General features: G+C 37.5%; 1 protein-coding gene across 5 annotated transcripts in view; it reads left to right on the top strand.

Moving 5' to 3' along the window:
* Positions 1-19,925, top strand: part of CAMSAP2 (calmodulin regulated spectrin associated protein family member 2) — a 95,302-nt gene extending 75,377 nt beyond the window's left edge. For 3 of the 5 annotated variants that reach the window (XM_075422293.1, XM_075422290.1, XM_075422294.1), the window contains 10 exons: positions 167-260; positions 3,992-4,062; positions 4,546-4,615; positions 5,386-7,594; positions 8,563-8,699; positions 9,253-9,473; positions 10,567-10,666; positions 13,276-13,391; positions 15,055-15,173; positions 16,669-19,925. In XM_075422293.1, the coding sequence (XP_075278408.1) occupies positions 167-260; positions 3,992-4,062; positions 4,546-4,615; positions 5,386-7,594; positions 8,563-8,699; positions 9,253-9,473; positions 10,567-10,666; positions 13,276-13,391; positions 15,055-15,173; positions 16,669-16,974 (3,443 nt within the window). In that variant the 3' untranslated portion in view covers positions 16,975-19,925. The remainder of the gene's footprint in view (positions 1-166; positions 261-3,991; positions 4,063-4,545; positions 4,616-5,385; positions 7,595-8,562; positions 8,700-9,252; positions 9,474-10,566; positions 10,667-13,275; positions 13,392-15,054; positions 15,174-16,668) is intronic. The other 2 variants (XM_075422295.1, XM_075422291.1) reach the window with 1 other exon arrangement.
* Positions 19,926-23,588: the final 3,663 nt, after the last annotated feature.

Raw genomic sequence — 23,588 nt, 5'->3', positions numbered from 1 at the left:
ATAAATCTGAGAGGAAGTGACTGTATTTTAATCTAAATAATGGAAACAGCGGAAATTCTTTAAATCTTTGGAAATCATTACTTCAGATTATTTCAGACAGCTTTTTTACAATGAATTTTAACTGAATATGAAACTATAATAAATTGATCTTTGTTCTTCCTGGCAGCTGAACCTGTAAAAGATGCAGCTTCTGCTCACAACTTGAATGCTAACAGAAGAAATTATGTGGACGGCCCATCTGGTTCTGACTTCGTAGCCAGGTAATGTCAGGGAATCACTAGTACTGTTTCACAGTCTGCTCCTTTCTATTCAAAAGCAAACACAGATTTTTATTTAGCTTTGTTACCTTTTTGCGATGCTCAAGGATTGAGTTACTTAATATAATCTGTAGAATTTTGTGGAAGATCCCATAGTTCAGGTGTTTCCACCACTGCCCCTTTGCATGGCAGGCAACGTGTCCATGTTCGTACAGTTCGAGTTTGCCCCTTGGACAGCCTACTGTTGTCTGACCAGTTTCCAAAACAGCCCTTACCCCTCAGCAGAGAAGTGTCCTGTGGCCTCCTTGTCCTCTTCAGTTTCATGTGGGGCTGCTGACCAAGTCCACTCTGAAAAAGCTATTTTTCCAGAATTTACAGCAAATTTTCCAAAAATGGTAAAGTAAACTAAGATAACAGCAAGGAAGTCACTGAGGGATGGTTTTAATTTGGTATGATTATGTTACTTAACTGCCCTGAATGTCAAGTAGATAAATGCTTATGCTGTGATGAACTTCCCAACTCTTGTGAGCATCAAGAATGAAAAACTAACTGCTGTATTAAATGTGTTTTGCATTATTTGTATTTTTTGTAAATATACGTGAAACATTATTTTTAGTATTACTGTTACAGATTTGTAAGCAAGGTAAAAAAAAATACTGTTTCCCTTGTGTTCTTTAGCTGATCATGCTTTTGATAAGAGGCAGAAATTGCGCGTTTGGGCTTCTTTTTAATCTTTCTTTTGACATGGTAAAGAAAGCCTTGCAATGATCTGATCTCAGCATAGTGGATGAGGGGTAGCATTGCATTATATTGAGAATTTGGGGGCAAAGGTCTATTGATTGTGTGTGAACCGACACAGAGGAGAAGAATAAAGTTAGCATTTTAATTGGATATTCAGCAAATTGTTGGGTGCCAACCCAGCTAATCCTGGTGAGCCTTTTCTGCTGATTTTGGGTGGGGTTTTGGGGTTAGTTTGTTGTTTTGCCTCTTTTTTCAGTATTTAGGAATCTATGCTGACTTCAATCAGGGAGTAATATTTCTTACTATCATTAAATGCTGTGATTCCAAATCTCTTTTTTCTGTGTGTATCTGAAGTGCTTCCCTTGTAGACAAGTTATTTTAGCGTAAACTGAGCATATAAGCCAGGAGAACAAAAAACAGTAGTTTTGAACATATCTTTTGAAACAGGGATTCCCAAGGCTATTTGCACCTTGCAAAGCCACTGCAAGCAGTCCAGCAAAGGGTTTGGAACTATGACTGTCCTACAGAACATAGAAAGGTTTGTGGTAAAAATCACTATTTGTATGAGTGGACAACCTGATATCCCCCTTTTAGAGCCCTTCATGGACAAAACTTCAGTGGCTTATCTTTTAGAAGTTCTATGAAAATAGTAAATCACATGTCAGTTACACTTAAAAACAAATCAAACTAACGAAACAGAGTTCTGTGCCACACTTGTGCTGTAGTGATCACTGTGGAGAAGATTTTCTTCAAGTGTAAATAAAGTTAGTAGATGAATACTGGACACCACCACAAGAGAAGTCTATCTGTAGCCTTGACTGTGTAAAAAAAAAAACAACCCACAGCTGAAACCATTAACCATGCATTTGTCCCTGCTCTGACAAATTCTGTCAGTAACATCTATTATCTTTGCTCTAAATGTTTACATTTTGTCTGTGCGGATGGTTTTGGCCTCTATACTGAAGAGGACCGATGGGAAGTTTTACAATAAGTGTCTGAATTAAATTCCTAAACACTTACAAAAGCCTTTACGTTTTGTAGTGCCATTAGCATTCCAAATTTAACTAGCAAGTCTCTAAGTTGCCACCAATGTATTTTGCAATATCGCTCATGTTTCCTGAGACGTCTTCAGAGATATAGTAAAAATCATTGTGAACCCCTTATGGGTGGTGGATTGTGTGTTGTACTAGCTCGTTACAATGCTGTTTTACTGACTACAAGTGATGGATATGGTTTTGTGTTGGAGTATTATGAGAGCAATCCGTAAGTAATAGAAAGAGCTGTATCTTTCCTGGTAAACCAGTATACTTCATCCAGCTTGATAGTTCACTGTGTTGTAGGACAAAGGAGGGGCATAAGAAGTTAAATCGGATGGTAGGAATCTAACACACGGGCTGCAGATTCCCTGGTGGAACAGACCTGACTGCAGGATGTCGTGGTCCTGGCCTTCCCCCTTGTCCCGACTGCACGTTCCTGCCCCCTTGGGTGTTTCACATTGTCATTTCTGTGTACAAAGAGAGAAAAAACTAAGCGAGTTGGAAAAGGTGAATGTTTTTCTGCTGGCTGAGCTTGTTGAAATGACTCAGAGAATCGGATGGAGAGCCAGATCCAGCGCAGAGGAGGGAATGGGACTGTGGCAGCAAGCAGTTACAATATCTGAGGTTGCCATGGAACCACAGTCATGGTGCCAAAACCAGTGTTTTCTTGACTGAAAATGAAGAAATGAAGTGTATAGATTTTCTTTGTGGTAGAATATCTTCACAAGCTGCTGGATGAAATTGTGAATGCGTGCTTTTCTTTTAAGTTAACTTAGACATTCTATCAGTGATTTTAAAGTTTTCACAGAAATCTCAAATGCCTTTTAAAACAGGTATGTCATGTCGCTAGTGTGTAGTGTTATTAACACAAAAAATCAGGAATTTATGAGAACCTATTTTGAATAATGTAATATATATTTATGAAAGTTGCTTTTGTAGATTTTATTACACAACAATATTTTTTCTTAAATTGAAGTGAATATTCTTCTCACAAAGATTATTTAGAAACATTTCTAGAGCATACTGTATTTAAACTGTAAAAGAACTAAACAAATATTTTGAAAATTACTGATTGAAAAAAGGGAGTTTAGGAGTGTGCTCTTCAACTCAGTGAACAAAATTTAAAACACAAAAGGATTTAATCCAGCCTGTTTTTGAAGTCTGGCTTCTTTAGAAGTGTTTTACATACAAATGCATGTGTCTTTACATGTGTCTTTGTTCTGAGCCTGAAGAAGGACCTTGATCAAAACATTGAATTATGCTAATCCTCCTCTGGATTAACACAGCTAGTCTATTAGAGACCTTCTCTGTGAACCAAGAAAAGTATCTGCTGTAAGTAGAAACAGAGGAAATCTTTGTAATTACTGTTTTAGTAGTGAATATATTTCTTGTATTTCTGAAGTCACGTCTATCACAAAATCTCCTTGATCCAATTCTGGTGCATATTATTGTCCAGACGCAAAGTAAAAGTTTCAGGTTAAGCAACTGTAAAGAGAGATGCATGAAAAGTATGTGATACTAGCTGCAGTCGCTCAATTTTGAGGCCAGTAGGAACTGCCTGGTTTTGTTCATGTTTATGCTGGGATTTTTTGCCAAAATCAAACCTACAAATGAGAGCCTTCTGACATTTATATGAAAATGTGAATGAAATTTAAATGAAAATGTCAGAAAACAAGTATGTTAACAAAACTAATGCCACTCTGTGGCCGTTTGTGTGGGAGAAATACCTTTTTGACTTTTAGTGTTAATCTGCATTAGGTCCAGTTAAAGATATTAACAATGTTTTCTTTTGAGTTAATAAGTTAGCATTTCAAGAAAAGAATTACACCTCACTGTCCTCCCTGTCAGGAAAAAATAAATCTGTTTTTGTGTTCGCCCAGGACATGAAGAATAGTTGCCCTTTTGTTATGTGGCTTTTGATGTATTTCTTTTAAGTTAATGTCTCTTGCTTTATAGATTGGAGAGTCCAACTTACACACCATCTCACCAACCGCATACACCCCAGCAGCCTTACTCATCTGTTCCAGGTAACAATTTACAAATGGGTGGAAAAGGCAGTGAGACAAGGTGTCGTCTTCTGAGTAAATTGCTATCTTGCTTGTATTTATTCAGACATTATTTATGCAGAAATTACTGGGAGAGCTTTACATGAAAAGCTAATGAATGAGTTATGTAATTTATAAAATTTACAAATGGGAAGTTTGTGTTTGTACCACTTGTATGTATTTTTTTAATTTGATTTCTTTTTTGATTATGTGGAATATGGCTTTCAACAACTATTTGTAGTATATTTTCCTCAATAGTAAATTCTTTGAGGGATGAGTGGTATGATACATATTCAGGATGAAATTGACTCAGTTGTGCTACTTGTGTTCTCGATATAAAAACACCTTTTTTGCCATTGCAGCATTGTAAGTAGTGAAGCAAACTAATTCATTAAAGCAACAGAAGGTAATGTTAAAATTGTTTTTCATAGCAGTTACCTTGGGCTCTATTTTAATTTCACTTAGGAGTCATCAGAAGGTCCACATCAATGTCTTATGTAGATGGGTATGTAGGGACGTGGCCCAAAGAAAAAAGGTAAGTAGCCTTACCATGTGAGTTGGTTGAAAAATGATTATGTGTTCATCATAAGTAGTAATAAAAGCTCTATTGTAGTTTGGATTTTCAGCATCCTGTAATAAGAGTCCTTGTAAGCAACTTGCAGAAGTAGAGAGTAAAAAAAAGAGAGAAAACTGTGTCATGGATTAAGAACTCAATAATAGGAAACAAACTTCAGAAATGCATCATCTGTTTTTTACACTGAAATGAGATATATTTGAGATATTTGAGTTGTTGGCATTAAATATGTTTTTTACATTTACTCATCGCAGTCGACTAGAATTGGTAAGAGTCACATGGCTGACAAGCTAAGTACTATTTAAACTTGTATTATTTTGTGGATATAAGAACAATCAGGCTGAATTTTTTGGTTTTCAGTTAGGCTGGTCAAAAACTCTTAATCTGTAAAGTGTAAACTAAAGTTAAAATGGTAAGAGTTATAGTGGTGGGTTATTCAGTAATAATAAATTTTGTGTTTTTCACACCTTCATTCTGATCTACTATGGCAATTCCTGAAGTGCCCAGAATTTATTGCAAAGTAATACATAGCATTAGCTATCTCTAAAGAGAATGTTGTTTTATTCTATTTTATTATGCATTTTTATTTATTATATTTGCATATGAAGATAGTCAAAATACAGTACACCTAACAGTGCCTTTAATACTACAATCTTAAAATAACTTTAAAACAGAATGTGAATATTAATCATGAGTTGCTCAGTTATTTCCTTTATTCTGTTCTCTATTAGGTCATCGTTACATGGAGTTTCATTTGACATTTCTTTTGACAAAGAAAAAAGCATTCCAGTAACTACTTCAAACAGAGGAATTACTAGATCTGTAAGCAATGAAGGCCTTACAGTAAATGTCAACCGCATGCCAAAACATATTAGAAAAAATCTGTCTTTCAAACCAGTAAATGGAGAAGAGGAAAATCAAGATATTGAAGAGGAAAAGGACATAATAGCTCATAAAGACACAAAGACCAATCAGTCTCTTAACACAAATCAAAAAAATGCTAATGAGAGCAGCCACTACAAGTTTCCAAACGGAGCTCTGCAAAACAGGGCAGTTCTGGATGATTTTGGCAATCAGATTGAGACACCAAGCATTGAAGAGGCTTTACAGATAATTCATGACACTGAAAAATCTCCCAGAGTTATCCAACCAGACCAAATTACAAATGGGTTCTTTCTTCACAATCAGGAAATGAGCATCTTGAATTCAAACGTTAAACCGAATCAGTCTACCCCGGATATAATTACAGATACAAAAGGTGCTCTAAGTCCTGTGACTGACAATACAGAAGTTGATACTGGAATACATGTCCCTTCAGAAGATATTCCGGAAACGATGGATGAGGATTCTTCTTTGAGAGATTATACCGTAAGCATGGACTCTGACATAGAAGAACCATCTAAATTTCTCCAGGATTATGACATGCGAGCTAGCAATCACAGAGATCAATTAAGTCCCTGTCCCAGCTCAGTAAGTACTAAATCGCAGGCAGGCAGCAGTGCTTCTTCAAGTTCGGGGGTTAAAATGACTAGCTTTGCAGAGCAGAAATTCAGAAAGTTGAATCACACAGATAGTAGAAGCAGTGGAAGCAGTTCTCAGAAAACCACACCAGAAGGTTCTGAGCTGAACATCCCTCATGTGGTTGCTTGGACTCATATTCCTGAGGAGGGATCCGTTCCTCAAGGAAGAGACACTACGCAGTTACTGGCTTCTGAAATGGTACATCTGAGGATGAAGCTAGAGGAAAAGAGGCGAGCCATTGAAGCACAGAAGAAAAAAGTTGAAGCTGCATTCACGAAGCAGCGACAGAAAATGGGAAGAACAGCATTTCTTAACGTTGTGAAAAAGAAAGGTGATGGAGTATCCCCTCTCCGAGAAGAAGCAGCAGGAGCTGAAGATGAGAAGGTATTCACTGACAGTAATCGGCTGAAAGAGCAAGAAACTCAAAAATCAGATGAACAAACTAGTAAGACTTCAGAATTAATAAAAGAAAACCCTGAAAATTCTCATAGCAAGTGGTTAAAATCTCCTGCTGCTCCTACGGATGCTGAAAAGCAATGGAATTTAGCAAGCCCCTCAGAAGAAAATTTTAATGAAGGAGATGTCTTAGAATATACAAAATCTATTGAAAAACTAAATTCTTCCCTACACTTTCTACAACAAGAAATGCAACGTCTGTCCCTTCAACAGGAGATGTTGATGCAGATGAGAGAGCAACAGGCTTGGGTTATTTCTCCTCCTCAGCCTTCTCCTCAGAAGCAGATTCGGGACTTTAAATCTTCACCAAGGCAAATGGGAACTCCATCTCCCATTGCACCTTTCTCACAGGAGTCTCCTCGCTCTACACATCAATCTCCACAATCTTCCAACAGAAAGAATGCCTCTTTTCACATTAAAATGCAAAGGACTCCTAGGCCAAATGAACTGAAAATAGCACCTCTAAATCGTACCTTGACTGCCCCACGGTCTGTGGATAGTCTTCCTCGTCTGAGGAGATTTTCTCCAAGTCAGGTTCCCATTCAGACTAGATCATTTGTTTGCTTTGGAGATGATGGTGAATATATAGGTGAACCTCAGTTAAGGGGAAATCTTTTGAAGGAGGTCAAGCCTACAGAAGAGGTAGCAAAAGAAGGACCAGAATTGCTGAAACAGTGTGAACAAAAGTTGGAGGAAAAGGAGATTAAGCCTATTGAATCTAGTGTTTCTGAAGTATTATCTCAGCCTATCACAGAAACTGTCTGCCTCACCCCAAATGAAGATCAGCTAAGCCAACCGATTTTAGCAACACCAGCTCCCAAAACAGCTAACTTAATTGAAGTTTCCCTGTCAGATTTGAAGCCACCAGAAAAAAATGAAGTATCTGTTGAGAAATACGAAGGTGAGAGTGATAGAGAACAATTTGAGGATGACCAGAAAGTGTGTTGTGGATTCTTTTTTAAGGTAAGAGAACTAGTGGATGTGTATGTCTGCTATTAAGAGTGGTGAGATTCTACCATACTGCAGTTCTGATCATGCCTTTCCTTTCGTAGTTGTGGAAGTGTGCTTGGGGGTTTTGGTGAGGAAGATGCATGCTCAATGTAGATTTATTTTTAACATAAGCTTTGGTGACCTTAATTAAACGTGCTCACATCTCACTCTCACTTCCCCATCCCACCCCCAAATTTAACTAAAAGTTTTTGAAGTACATAACAGCCTGCATTTTTTAAGATGTTGAATGTCTCTGAGTTACACTTTAGAGAGCCTTTTTCCCCTCTCTCGGCTGGCTAAGGAAGCATAGTCTTCGGAAACTCCCTTTTGAAGCTGGTATTTGGGAGCACTCCCTGTTGTCTTATTAAAGAGTTATATTCAGACAGGCTTTTAACTATAATGCACATTGTAAGAAAGTGGTCTAGATGCTGAAAGCCATCAAGATTTTTAATCTCCATTGCAGAATACCCCAAAATCTTGTATCACGTATCTAAGATGTGCTTTGCTTGTCTGGAAGCATTCCTCAGTTCTAACAGTACACCTGGCTTAATCAGCAAAGTTACTTCTATATGCTGCATAGTTATTGCTTTTTATGATAAATTACCTTAATCTCCATACAGGTAGATTCTTACGAAGCTGAATACAGAAGTTTATGCACTGTGGGATGTGACTCTAAACTAAAATATTTCACTTAGCAAGTTTTCATATACGAGTGTTGAATTTTGCTTGGCTTAGGAGGGAAAAATTCCTTTACAAAAAGTTTTTGGTAGTTTTAAGAAAAATCTTTTAAAATAAACCTGTTTCAAATACTGCAAAAGTGTGTTAGGATATTGCAACCCAGTGTACAGAATTAAGTGTCTAATGACTTGGCAAAATCAGTTTCTGAATTCAGAGATCTTAATTTTTTTGGGTCCTTTTCCTTCAAATACTGTTGCTGCTAGGATGATCAAAAAGCAGAAAATGATATGGCAATGAAACGAGCAGCATTATTGGAGAAGCGTTTGAGAAGGGAAAGAGAGACTCTGCTTCGAAAGCAGCAGCTGGAAGCAGAACTAGAACATAAGAAGGAAGAGACAAGGTAAAACTACACATCCTGATCCAAATGATCAGTAACAGTGAACGTAAAAATGTCTGGTTTAGTTAAAAGTGTAACTTCCATGTCAAAAAATTGCACCTTGATATCCAGAATATCTCACCCTAGAACCAGATGTGCTGAGGAGCCTGGCAGAAGACCCATGCCAGCTAGTTCTGCAAAATCAGCAGGTGGCATCAGTCCATAGCTCAGACTCAACACACGAGCCCTGCTGGCCTCAGTGAAGCTCCTCAGAGCACTCCCTGTCCTGCGCTTTATGTTCTGGGGGAGAGCGTGTCACTTTGGGCTGCTTTCTGCACACATGCACAATGCTCACTCAGTTACAGCAGTCAAGCTAATAAACATGGTTTTGATTTTGCTAGTAACAGTATCCCAAAAAGTTTGAACTGTCTGAAAATTGTAAAAAAAACTAATTCCTCTCGTACTGATTCTGAGAACTCTAAAGTTCCAGAAATCAGATGCCTCTGTTGTCCTCTCTGTGCTAGCTAAAACTGTTAATTTGGAAAGTTCCTACTGCTTTATTTGATATTTTTTTTAGACGCAAAACAGAAGAAGAACGTCAGAAGAAGGAGGATGAACGAGCACGGCGAGAATTTATTAAGCAGGAATATATGAGAAGGAAACAACTAAAGCTTATGGAAGAAATGGATACTGTCATAAAGCCACGTTCCCTCTCGATCAAACAGAAGAAGCCACGTCCAAAATCCATTCATAGAGATCATATTGAATCACCTAAGACGCCAATCAAAGGTCCACCAGGTGACAAATGTTCATGTGGAAAAAGAGTCTGTTCATACTAAAACACCAGCTTGTTTTTTGGTACTAACAAGCACGTGCATTTATTAGTGTCTTGTGCTAAACTGAAGCTGCACGTGACCAAACTGAAAAGCAAAATTTACCAATAGAAATTAAAAGATGAATGTCGCTTACCTGCTATGCATGCATGCATATATCAACAAACAAAAAGGTTAACTGTGAAATCCCAGTGGAAGCACCAACGTGTGTTGCAAGTTTCATACACACCCATGTGTTCTTCACTAATCTTTTCTTGCACCTGTAGAGCTAAGGATGGATAAAAGTTGGGAGATAAGAGATTGAGGAATAAAAGTTGGGAGATAACAGATTGAGGAATAAAAGTTGGGAGATAAGAGACTGAGAAATAAAATGGTGATCATAAGGTAAGAGTACTTAAACTCCCGCTTAATACAGAAAAAAAAAATTTACTTTTATATTTCATGTTTTTTTCTATTTCGCTCACTTACCTACTGCATGTGTAGTTATGAACATAGACACACTAATTTTGTGGAACACTTTTGCATTTTTTTATATATGACATAACTGCAGTAATGATTGGAAGAAGTATCGCCAGTTTACAATGAGAAAAAAGTAACCAGACTGCTCAGTGATCCTTTTTGTTACAGCATCGTATAGCCTTGTTATTCTGCTGCTGTATTCTCTGTAGCTGCTTCCCTCCATCTACCAGTGTAATTTCAAGTATTCGCTCAACACCTTCCAAGAATCCATCCCAAGCTTTAAATTAAATCTCTTAAGTTCTCTTTCGTAAGGACTTCTTAACTTTGATTGCATTCTTTGGTTTGCATAGTGCCAGTGTTCCCATGTCCATGCTTCACACTAATGCGTAGTCTGAGAGCGTCCCAGGTGGCTGCAGATGGCTGGGTGTCAGCAAGTGTTGAGATTGAGTACACCACATATGCATGCAGGTATATCACGTATGGGTGCAAGAGTCTCCTATATAAAAGCTCTTACCGACTTTCTGATGCTGGTGTTGGGTTTAATGAACAGACTCTACTACTTGCATAGGTTTATAAGCCTTAACTTTGTTTTTATCCAGGTTCACAGCTTTATCGTGTTTTTTCAGTATCTAGTCTTTCATTGGCATCGCTGAATACAGGGGACAATGAGAGTGTGCAGTCAGGCAAGAGAACACCAAGGTAAAGCTAAAATAACCATTTCATTTAATAAAATTTGATAATCGGCTATGTAAAACTAGCATGAATTTTAAAGAGGTCATGTATGTATTGTGTACTCCAAGAACAGGTATGTTTTCTTGATTTGAGACATTGATTGTTTCCTGTCGTCGTTTAACCCCAGCCGGCAGCTAAACACCACACAGCCGCTCGCTCACTCCCCTCGCAGTGGAATGGGGCAGAGAGTCAGAAGGGTGAAAGTGAGGAAACTCGTGGGTTGAGATAAAGGCAGTGTAATAGGTAAAGCAAAAGCCGCACACGCAAGCAAAGCAAATCAAGGAATTCATTCACTATTTCCTATCAGCAGGCAGGTGTTCAGCCATCTCCAGGAAAGCAGGGCTCCATCATGTGGAACGGTTACTTGGGAAGACAAACGCCATAACTCTGAACATGTCCCCCCATTCCTCCTCATTCACCCCGCTTTATATGCTGACCATGATGTCATATGGTGTGGAACATCCCTTCGGTTGGGGTCAGCTGTCCCGGCTGTGTCCCCTCCCTGCTTCCCATGCACCTGGCAGCCCAGGCCAGCGTGAGAAGCTGAAAAGTCCTTGACTGCCTAGCAACAACTGAAAACATCAGTATGTTATCAGCATTGTTCTCATACTAAATCCAAAACGCAGCACCGTACCAGCTACTAGGAAGAAAATTAAATCGATCCCACCCAAAACCAGGACATTTTCCCTGTCAGGCCTTAGGAAACCAAGCCATGATCATTTGTTTCACAAATTTTACCAAGTAAACCAGTTGGGCAGCTATAAATGAGGTCAAGACAAAATACTATTCACACAACCTCTGTAATTCACCTGCTTGTATTTAAGTTGCAACTTGTAAATGTTTTATAAAAGCTGTATGCTACATGCAGCTACATAGCTTATTTTCTTTTTTTTTTTTCAACACAGAAGCTTCTTTTCTTTTTTTTTTCCCCCATTAGCAGTCGTACAGGGAATTATTATATGTTCACTAGGACTTCAGCCTTTTCCAAACACCAGAATTTATTTTGCATTAAAAATCACCTGAAAATGAAGTAAGAAGAGATTAAAAATAACAGAAAATCCTTGATTTTCTATGCAAAATCAGTATTGTAACTCAGAGAAAAAATTATTATTTCTGAGTAACTACCTAATTATATTCAGAGAAATACTATTTTTTTTGTATAGAAAAGTAGTAGGGAAGAAAGGCAACCTAGGAAAAGAAGTTTGATAAGGAGTGTGCTACATGTTACGCTATCGCATGTTGTATTTTCATGGTCACTGTGCATCATTCATCAACTCTGACACACCTGCAGCTGGTTTCAGTTGGCTTCTCAATTTCCTTCATGTCTTGAGAAGTGACTTTCTTGTTATGACATAAGAAACTTTAATAAAATGATCCAAGTATCGTAACATCACTTATCATATCTTAAAAATGATCAGTTTTAATTGAGAGGGGGATTTCTTCAAGCTATGTTAGCTATTAGAAAAGACTTGATGTTGCTTACCTACACCGACTTTACCCCTCTCTATGTAGTTCTAGTTGTGCAGTGCTGTACTATGCTTGTAATAAACAGTACCTCTTCCTCTGGCTTTGGATTTGATTTAGGGGGTTGAGACTTTTAAAATACGACAAAATTCAGTACAAATTGCTGAAAATAACAGAGTTGAAAGAATTTTCAGTATCTTTCCAGACCCATGCTTTCAGCTTTTCCTCTCATCAGAATTATCTTTTGGTGATCCCACTGAGTAAATTTCAGGGATACCTTTGAGGTCTCCTTCATGCAGGTGCTAACTGCAAAAGGTGTAGGATATATTATAAATTGAATTTTCATCTGTTGCTGATTTTACTGGAAGTTAGCGTGCAGATAAATGTTATTACAATATCACTTTTTCCTTGTTCTTTGCTAGTAGTGCCTTTCTGCTCTCTTAGAAAAGCTTTCATTCCAAGCTGAAGATTTGACTGGCTTTTGCAGTAGCCCCAATCAAAAAAACTTTGAATATCTTGTAATAATAATAAAAAAAAGTGACAATCTTGTTTAGACCTTTAAATGCAAAACTACTCACATTTGAGCGCAGACACAGCCTGAATAATTACAGCACCAGAAGTTACTGCTTGTGAAAACAAAAATTAGAAAGGAAATTTTTTTGCTGTCTTAAAAGCAGCAGTTCTTACTGCCAGTTGTTGTAATGAGAAGTACAGATGAACTAAATTTTTGTTTCACATTCATCATTCTGTCAAGAACTGGTTTTTATGCTACATGAGATAACACTGTTTTGCTAGTACCAATGTAAAAGTAACCCAAATTCCCACTTAGTATTCCACAGCCTAGAATATGTGTTCAGTTTCTGTCCCTCAGGTGTAGCCCAAAAATCCATCTCACCCTAAATAACAACTGCTTGCATCACTCAAAATACTTTATACAGAACATGAACTCAGGTATCCGTTGATTTCTTCTGTAAATATTGTACATTTAGGTTTATAGTCTACAATTCAAATCCTTGTGTTCTACCTTACTACAGTTTGCCTTCCCTTGAGATTAGGAGACTTATCTGCTGAATGCTATAATTTTTTTAATAGACTTTAAAATTAATGTTTAGGTCTGAATCTGTAGAAGGATTCTTATCTCCAAGTCGCTGTGGTAGTCGTAATGGAGAAAAAGATTGGGAAAACGCATCTACAACTTCTTCAGTTGCCTCTGCTACAGAATACACAGGTCAGTGACAGCAATACTCAGAAAAGTACCTGGCTATTTGGGGTTCTATGCATGAAAAGTTTTCTATTATCTTTATTTTGTTTCCTAAAACTTGAATGAGGACACTTTCATAGAAATGTTACTTTCACCTCCTTTAAGATAGATGGTAATAATACAAGGTTAAAATTTTAAATTCAAAATAAAAGTACTGAGTCAGTAGCCTTTTTGATAACCAAAATAAACTGCAGTTAGGCTCAGAACAGCAAATGGGCTCACAGGTCACTGTGCACTTCAGTAATCTCTCCAGCAAGGCAAGAAGAGTTGAAGTTTAAGCTCAATTTAGAATAGAGTTACAAAAGCAAAAACCAAATTGCAGCAGGAAAAAAGTCTGCTTAGTAATGTGAATTTAAATATTCTGCACCCTTTGTTTCCAAACAGGTCCTTTGTTGTTTCTTAAAAACTTCACAATCTGACTTCTAATTCTTTCTTACATTATGAATCAAATAATAATGGTATCTTCATCCCTTTTTGCTGAATATACAGCATGTGATGTTGCAAAGACCTTGCATCATCCAGATTATTAAAAGCTCCATTTTTGCCCACCTACTATCACTTAGTTTGCCAAAGAGTGAAATAACCTTAGAAATTTTTGATCAATTTTTAGGGAGATCAGGTTTAATTGATGGGCCTGCATAGCTCTGTCCATGCTGGCAAATGTTTGTTTTGAAAATAATCTTACCTCCTTTCCGCTGAAATGACTGCAGTCTGGAAAGGCAAAGTGTTCACGCTGAAAACAAAGTACTGAACTGCTTTTAAACCATGAAACTGGAGTTGGTTTGTGTCAGTGTGTGCCACGTGCATGTCAGATTAAATTACGGGAGGGATTTTACAGCAAGACTTTGCTGGGTGGTCTTGCTGAGTTTTCTCATAAAGACCCATAGTGCTGAAGATCATATTTTAATGATTATTGTGTAGACCTTAATTTTAAATGAAAGAATATACAGCTCCTAGGAATTCAACACAAGGTATTTTTCATGTGTTTTAGTATCTTCACTGTGTCAGTCAGATTTCATACAGCTTTTTTGTGTTGATTCTAGGCTTTTTTCTGCAAGGCGTAGACAAACCGAAATGTAATCTTAAATTTAATTGGTAATTGCTTGTACATTATGGTCCTTTCTAAGACTCTGAATTTATATTACATGGTGTTTTTTTTCAAATGGTCTTGATACAAGTATGCATGTATTTCAGAAACTAAAAGAGAGGGGTTTTCTCTAAGCACTACATCAGCTGCATTGTTATACTTCTCAGCCTTGAAATCGCATGTGTAGATGAAGAAAAAGAAAGAATTTTCTCCCTTCTGGATGACTGAAATTTTAGTTAGAAAATGCAAAATGTTTTGTTGTTCATAGAGAAGGTCCTCTGAGAGAAAATATGTTTACCAAGACTGCCAGAAATAATGATTTAATAATGAAAGACACATTTGTAAGCAAATTCAGTAATAGCTGAAAGAACGACATTTTACTTGTTTGTAAAATTTGTGGTCTCTAGCCTAATTCTATTTTATTCCTGGATTTGTATTTTTATGCATGCGAAACACCCATACCAGAAGTGCTTCACAGTATTCAAAGTAATTCTTTGTTGGCTTATTGATTAACTCTGATGATTTGTCATTCCTCCTCCATAGGACCAAAGCTCTTCAAAGAACCCAGTGCTAAATCCAATAAGTATATAATTCAGAATGCGCTGGCACATTGCTGCCTGGCTGGAAAAGTAAATGAAGGTCAAAAGAAAAAGATACTGGAGGTAAGGGTATTTTTCCCCTAAAAGCATAAACACCTAAGTTAAACCATAGTCAGGCACTAGGAATACACTCAAGTACAAATGGAAGTATTGAAAGGACTCTTCTGAGGTTACGCCAGCTCTTAGTGGAAGGCTTGAGGAACTTCTGTGACCTGCTGGCTGTGTAGACAGAAAGGTTCTCTAGTGCTGTAGAAACAATAGCTGTCGCACAGGAAGCTGAACTAATTGACATGTTAATAAATGGTTGCTGCTTCTTTAATATGAGAACTTCAATATGTGGACTTTTAGAATTTGCTTACAAACTTGTCTTCTCTTACATGAAAAATAACAGTCTTATAGATACAGATCCTCGGACGGGGACCTTTAGAACTAAAGCACATCTCTCTTGTGAACAGAAAGAACTGAAATACATCCCTCCTACGCTTTTCCAAGCAGTAGGGCAAATTCAGGACTTTCTACTACAGAAAGGTGCCTTCCAGCCTCTTCTCTTGTGCTAGTATCAACCTTTCTGAAGGTGCACCAGTACTGTAAGGATGAGAACTCGGGGACCAGTGTGTTTCCATGCAAAAGGAAAAATACGGAGTCTGAGGGTGGAGAGTAATGGGACTGTTCCCTTTGTCAACTGTGACAAATTTGACAGATTAAATAGATCAAAGAATGCAGGTACTTGGAATCTGGATTTAATTCTTTTTCTGGAATAAATTTCATGAGAGTATTCCTTACCCTTTCTTCTCTTTGCAATTCCTCTGCATTCATGTCTAGATGCTGCCCTCTCTGTCTTTCCAGCTACTTTTTGGAAATAACAAGCGAGAAATCAAGACAGCTACTTTCAGTTCAAGTAACTGGGAGCATAATAACCCCCCAAAATCCCAAGAAAGGACAGCTGTAAAAGGTCGTGCTTAACTCTGGGATGCAGCATACGTCACTTGGTAGAAGCCATACAAGTTCAGGGCACGTGTCCCATAGAAATTGTGCTGGGTGGAATAGGAATCTGAAGATTTCAGCTAATAAAGAACCTTTTCTTAATACACTTGAACTGACTTTATGGTTTGACCAAATTTGAATGGACTTAGGGATGACTGAAACCCCATGTTAGCACTGGAAGATCTTTCAGGCACATCTAGACACATCTAAAATTCCTGGTCCCAAACCTGCAACTACTAGACCTGCTTGATGAAAAGGATGAAAGAACTTTTATTTGGTCTACAAAAAATTTGTTGGGGTGTCAGTTCTTGAGGTTACAACTAAACAAGTATAGCTGAAATTGTCTACATGAATAAGGTTTTACTTGAGAAAGATAACTGCCTTACCAATATTCAGATAGGTGAAGCACAGAAAATTCTAATGATGGAAAATAAGGTCTTTAGTGGACAGAGTTAGACATAAGTTTCAGAGCATGTAGAAAACAAATTCAAAATTACAGTCCAATGATTTTGACTGTTTTCTAGCTACAGTGCAAAATTTGTATTGTGACTTTTTTTCTTTCTTTCTTTTAAAGGAAATGGAAAAATCCGATGCCAATAATTTCTTAATCTTGTTCCGGGATTCAGGCTGCCAGTTCAGATCTCTGTATACATACTGCCCTGATACTGAAGAAATCAATAAATTAACAGGAATAGGTCCAAAATCTATCACAAAGAAAATGATAGAGGGACTGTATAAATACAACTCTGACAGGAAGCAATTTAGCCACATACCTGCTAAAACTTTGTCTGCCAGCGTTGATGCAATTACCATTCACAGCCACTTGTGGCAAACCAAGAGACCAGTAACTCCTAAGAAACTGTTACCCACCAAGGCATAGTACATGGGAAAAAACTTGCTTCAGACAATTATGATAAACTTGCACTTCATCTTTACTGCCTATAGGGAATAGATTTCTAGTTGCCAACAAGACTCTTAGAACTTAAAACTGGACACCAAGTTCTATTATCATGTCCAACTGGAATGTAAACACCGTGTTTAACAGGGCAGAAGATTATTGCTTAGGTGAATAATCATGAGTGATTACAGAAATGTTTGACTTGTGTGGAGAAGATCTGTATGTGCTAATACAATATAGAGAGTATATTTGCTCTGTATTTTGATTAGATACACTGAAGCACTGAATGTTCCTCTTTCGTGACTCTACATTTTTTTTACATCTGTTGCCTTATATGTTTGTATTTGTGCTTGTCTTGAAATATTTTTTCTTTCACTAAAGAAACACTTCGTAATATTCTCGATACCATTGAACTTTGCATACTGACTTACAGTAAAGACTAAATGAGAAGTTGTATGTCACTGAAGAAACAGCTGGATGGGTCTGTTCCGTAAGATCCTTATTGTGTGCTGTAACAAAATCAAGATTCGTTCCCCTCCCTGAGTATTTATAATTCTTTTTCAACTGAATAATACTGATTTGCTTATCGACTAAACAGTACCGGGAAAACCTTTAAACTGCTTGAAGTTTCCTTCAAATGAATTGTTTAACAACTCAGGGTATGGTTAGGTGATGCAGCGATTCCTGTTTCAGAAAGTTCCCACCCGAGATGTAACGACTGACCATGTGCCTGCTCAGAATACCACCAATGTGCAAAGCACCAAGGTCTGGTAGACCTCTAAAACAGTTTCAGCAGGTGTGCGCTATTTTGCATTGTTCCAGATGAAGGGCGAGCACACGGTCAGGTAACTGCTTCTCCAGGGAGGGAGCAGGAGCTTGTGAAACACTCAGAACTAGATCCCTGATGTTTGCCTGACAGAACACTAAAGATATTCAGAAGAATCACACAGAGTTCAGTACGTCACAGATCTTTCAGAAGTCGTGTATCTAATTCCCATTGATTTTAAGATCCAGGCAACTGTCTGCTCTTGCTACCTTCAGATCTGCCAGCTCAGATTTAAATCAGTTTCCTAGGGAAGAGACATATGATGAGAATTTTCAGAGTGTCTTAGTAAATTGTTTTCTTGACACGATCTAACAGGTGATGTCTTGTGACGCTTAGCGATTTTAAATACATATGGCAGAAAGCCTAAATGACATTTCAAAAAATTTGTAATATGACCATTTACAAAAACAGACTCTAGGCATCTTTCAGTATTAAAGGGCTGCATTTTATTTCAAAACAGTGTTTGATTATTTTATAGATCGCTATTCCGTTTCAGTGTTTTTCTCTTATGATTTGCTTTTAACATAGCACTGTTCTGAAAAAAAAAGAAACTACAAACTTGAAGCCTCCCCTAAATCTGTGGCTATTTTGATATCGTACACCAGAGGATTTGTTGGGGGAAAAAAATCTCATTCTCAGGAAAAGACTTGAATGATTTGTGGTTCTGTTCTGTTTCAGTGTTGTGACAACTACATTAACATAAGACAGTATTGTGCTGTAGGTATGTAGTCCATTCTGTTTCATGGAGAGACTAAAACTAGGTTGATATTTCTCTCGTTAAACTCCTTTGAGAGAAACTATGCCTCGCTACTATGATGTACTCATTTACTTATATAAAAGATGCACAGGAATGAGATGTCATTAAGCAGTTTAGAACAGTACTTTTTTTAAATTATTACAAGGCCTTAGGCATCAACGCATCTGGGTTATAAACATTTTCTCAAAAATGCTGTCAGTTTTACTGTAATTTATGTTCTTATATTTATGTATATTTGTTAAAACTGTAAAAAAAAAAGAAAAAACACCTCAAAATACATGTTTAATATGTATGTGGCTCAAAACTATTTGTGGTTAGCTGATTCCTACTGTTTGCATGTGTATCACCAGGATATGTAACTCTTATAATTCAAGTGTATACATACTGTGTATATAGGATATAAATAATATTAAAAAAGGGGAAGAGGGTTTGCACATTCTGCCTGTTAGACAGTTCCTACAAATACCATTGTAGGAAGATCATGAATAACCATATGAAACTGTGTATAATATACAGTGATTCAAGAAACCAGGAGGTTGGAATTAACTGATACACACAGTGAATAACTTCAAAAGAAGTTTTACTGTGGGAGGCTTTTTATTTCTAAAACCTGTACTATGATTTAACTGAAGGTTTGCAGCATCATAAAGACACACACATCAATCTAATCAAAGTGAGCTTAAACACATGACAGGAATTCTTTGAGTCATTTTAAATATATCTGAATGTATTATGAAATTTACATTTGTCAACAGGTTAAAGATTTGTGCAATGTCTGAAAGTAGAATGTGAATAATGCAGTTGAGAATTTCATTGCTCGCAGTATAAAGTTTTACTTAATGCAGGAAAAGTAAAGCTAGATACACTTTTCCTTTTTAAGCCTGCAGATTTTCTAATTACAGTGGATCTTTGGTTGGGATCATGTTTAAAAAAATAAAAAAATAAAAAAAAAAGGAAGCTTTCCATAAAGGCCAGTATTTATCACTGACCTTTTCAGAACACACTGGTGCTTTCATCAGGGGTATTATTGTTGCTGCAACCGAATTGCCAAACTCTCATCTTAGTTTTTGGAGCAAAATTTCATATTCTAACAGTCATAATAGCTACTGAAATTTTTTTTTAATGTTAGTATGACTGTTAGTTTTTATTATTTGGCTGTTTAAAGCCAAATTCAGCTATTTAATTATGATTTAATGGGCACTGTTGAAAAATGTACAGTGTATTGTGTGCTTACTTGTCCACTTCTATGGAACATAGCTTCCATATTTTTTTCAAATGCTGTGCTGTAAAATATTGTCATTGCTACTTATGTGGTACAGTGTAGTTTTTCCCTTTCATTTAAATAAAAGCATGGCACTAAAAGTACGGGTTTTGTTTTCTTGCTTACATCTAAATCTAAAGTGTGAAACTAGAAAAAGTTCATATGAATGTTTAAACCTTGTTTATTTTTGTGTTTCAGCAACACAGAAATTGTAGGAAGTATGCATAATTTTTATTTCTCCTTTTGTTCCCCATTGTTTGTCTTACTTTCACATACAGTCTAGCTTTCTGACGTGATCAGGGGGAGGATATTGAAAAATTAGGCTTCTTTCATTCTTGAGGACAACGTGGTGTTACCCGGTTCTCTTCAGAAGTGAGGTTCACCATTGCAAGTCTACTGGTAAGTTCCTGTGCTGTGGTTAGCTTCCGTTGTTCCAGAACCACAGAAATGCACCAGTCAGTCTCACGGGACTGCTTCAGAAGCGAAGGTTCTCCAGACAAACTGAAGTCTTACCTTGATCAAGACAGCTAACACAGAGTATGACTTTTAGTGAAATAACTTGCAATTGTTAGTGGTGCAACCTTGAACAGAAATAGAAATCCAAAAAATAAGGTCTCTTTTCCAGATTTGTAAAATAGCAATTTTTTCCAGTCCAAATCATGGATTTTGGGGCGTTTTGTGTTGTTTAGCAAGGACTTGCTGAAAGGGGACGTGACATGGCTGCACTGCCAACAGGCAGACTGCATTGTTGGGCTATCTTACGCGGACACAGAATCTCTGTTTCGGAGCTATTCAGAGGGCAGCTTCAAGAACACAGGAGATGTGACAGTAAGTCTTTTCGTACTGAACTGAAAACTAATGTGAATGAAAATGAATAGCCTTCCCTCCTCTCCCCAAAACTCGTTATTTTTCAGCCAGCTCAGTAGGTTCCCTGTCCGGCATCACAGACGGGCTGACACAAGCAAGGAATTATGTTGGAACACAAACACCCCGTTACACCCAGTAAAGCTCTCTTTTCAGTGGCAAGCCCAGCTCAAAATTTTCATCTAGACAAAGCCTTTGTACAGGCAGGCTTTAGAACAGACTTCATTTTCTCTGTCCTTCGGCAAGTAACACCATACTTGAGAAACTTCAGCTCGCACCCTGGTTAATTTCACAGAATATGACTGTACTGTGTGTCAGAACTTGTACAGAATTTGTGAATCAAAACTGGCACTGCTGTGGGATCCAGTGCAGAGATCGGGTATCGCCAACTGCAGAATAAACATCCCGGCTCCACTTGGAACCTGAGCTTTTGGATCAATCGAAAGCTGGATTTACATCACAAAGGTGATGTAAACAATAGCTTTGTTTCTCAAATCCAGCTGTACTGATCAGGTGTAGATGTCAGCTGTCTTTTTTCCAACAACTTCAATAAAGATACAGCTTTGTAAGGGCTAAACTTTGAACTACTTACTTTTTTTCAAATAGGAAATTAGCATTTCTTTGCTGCCTTGTTACTAATTTAGTGAGCTGAATAAGCAGTTTGAAGAACTGTGGCTATAAAGATCTATCTTGACAGCCACAGCCCTTTACATCTTCTACATTTTCTAATTAACTAAAAAAATTAAAACCAACAACAACGAAAAACAACCCACACAACTTATCTTATTCCAGGTCTAGACGGCAGAAAAAAGTATTTTTAACATGCACAGCATCTTTGTTCCTCTGTAAGCAATTTGTTTTTAAAAGCAAACTATTTCGTTTAGGAAAAATGATGAAGGATGTCTGTGTACGCATACATGTAAATGCACATATACTTTCAGACTTACTTGCTTACACAGAGATGTAAAAAGAAAAATACTTTATTTAGACAACCACAGCAAAGAGTTAAATATGGTAGTGAAGTTACTCTAGCTTATTTCCTTCTAACAAGAAAGAAAAGCAGCTACCTTCTCTGTTTTACACTCGGAACTACAAGTCTTTGTAAGAGACAGGGAAGCAATAGACAACATATAGATTTGAGAGCTTAGTACAAACTCTTTGGGAGATGGAGTTCTAACACCAGGCTTTTCATCGAATTTCTGAATTCCAGGGTGATACTGGTAGACACCAGACAGAACTGCCTCTGATCAGAAAAGCTAATAACAACTATGATTTCAGGAAAGCACAGAAAACAGTAGAAAAGAGTTAAGCATTCCACTGAAAAATGTTATTTAAAACCTTCTTTACACTCTTATTCAACGTTACCAACAACTGGATGTACCAATACTTAGGAGTAATTCATTACCCATTGACAAGTTTGCTAAGCAAGATACCAAAAGATTTTTTTTCACATAAGATGTGTTTAAGTTTTTGATTAATGCAAACTATGGAGACACACCAAGTAATATCTATAGATTTTTTTATGTCACTGTTGATTTGTTGATGGCACTTCACAGAAAGTCTAAAAGCTCATATGAAGCTTTGCATCAAGGCAGCCCTGTCTTACTCTTTCCACATCATCACTGATCTAAATGTCTCTATTACAAGACCTGGCAAGGCCCCACAAGCCTGCAATTATTTAAATTACCTGAAGCCAGATTATACTTTGGCTCAGTATTTTTCTCGTTTAAGCTTCCTGAAACTGAAGCTGTGATGCTGACGTAAACAATTCTTCTACAGTTTATGCAAGAATTTTGCTGGATTGCCATTCCAAAGTTCTGGAAATCCTGTTTTGAAATGAGTGAAAACTGTTTCCAGAAGTACAGTTTTAAACAGAACGTTTTTTGCAACTTTTTACAAGATCATGTAAACATAAACTGTAGAGTTGAATGGTTCTGTTACAATGACTAAAACTCAGGGGTTCGGCGCATTTTTATGATGACAACACGAAGAAGCTTTGCACAAACTGCTGGACTCCACTGGCAGATCTTGTGCAAGGTTAGCGCTGGGGAATGGTTCTGAGAATGTATCCAGCCCTGCCGACAGGTTCTGTGGCCAGCTGCGACATCTACACAATTACTGTTTTCTTTTCTGAAGCGTTCCAGGAGCGGACAGCAGTGCCCTGTCTTGTCACCGGGCAGTGCAGAACTCCTCCTCTACTAATCCTGATTTTCAAGCTCTCCAAAACCCACACCCAACAGCTTTGCTATTCATGGGAGTTACCTTCTCTGCAGTAATGACTAGGAAGTTCAAAGCAAGCTGAGACCATCCCAAAGACATCTTTCTACGCCTGAGTAAAAAGTTATGAACCACCAGAGAACAGGGTCTCCTACCTGCCCTTTTCCAATAGGATCCTACTATGTGTCCTCTCCAAATATTTAAGAGTAGTGTGATTGCCCTCCAAAGCAGGTGCATCAAGTAATGCTACATATTCTTCCACACCTCTTCCTGAGGAAGGATACATGCTTATTGAAATCTCTTTCCAGACTACAGGAATTTGCTACTTCCTTGCGGAAGGCCCAACATTCTGAGCAGGAAACAGAATAAATTTAAATTCAGAATTTACTCTTCCTTTCGGGACTGTAACTGTGGAGAAGCTTTACCTTTCTTTCAGCCCAAAACTCTTGCCCTCCAGAGATCCAGTCTTGCAGATTTAATCTCAGGATCTCCCCCAAAAACAAACCTATTGCACAAAAGATAAGTAAACCACAGTAACACCACTGTGGAATTAAGATTAAATTTAAAAGCATATGTGTGTTTACCTAGTGTTTGGTAGATTGAACAAAATCTAAAATGGAGTTTTCTTGTCCAAGTGTATGTTCAGCAAAGTTATGCATACAGCTTTATTT

The sequence above is a fragment of the Opisthocomus hoazin genome, chromosome 6, assembly GCF_030867145.1.
Source record: "Opisthocomus hoazin isolate bOpiHoa1 chromosome 6, bOpiHoa1.hap1, whole genome shotgun sequence".
Classification (NCBI taxonomy): Eukaryota; Metazoa; Chordata; class Aves; order Opisthocomiformes; family Opisthocomidae; genus Opisthocomus; species Opisthocomus hoazin.
Note: the sequence above shows the minus strand (reverse complement) of the source record. Positions and strands in the feature narration are given on the sequence as shown.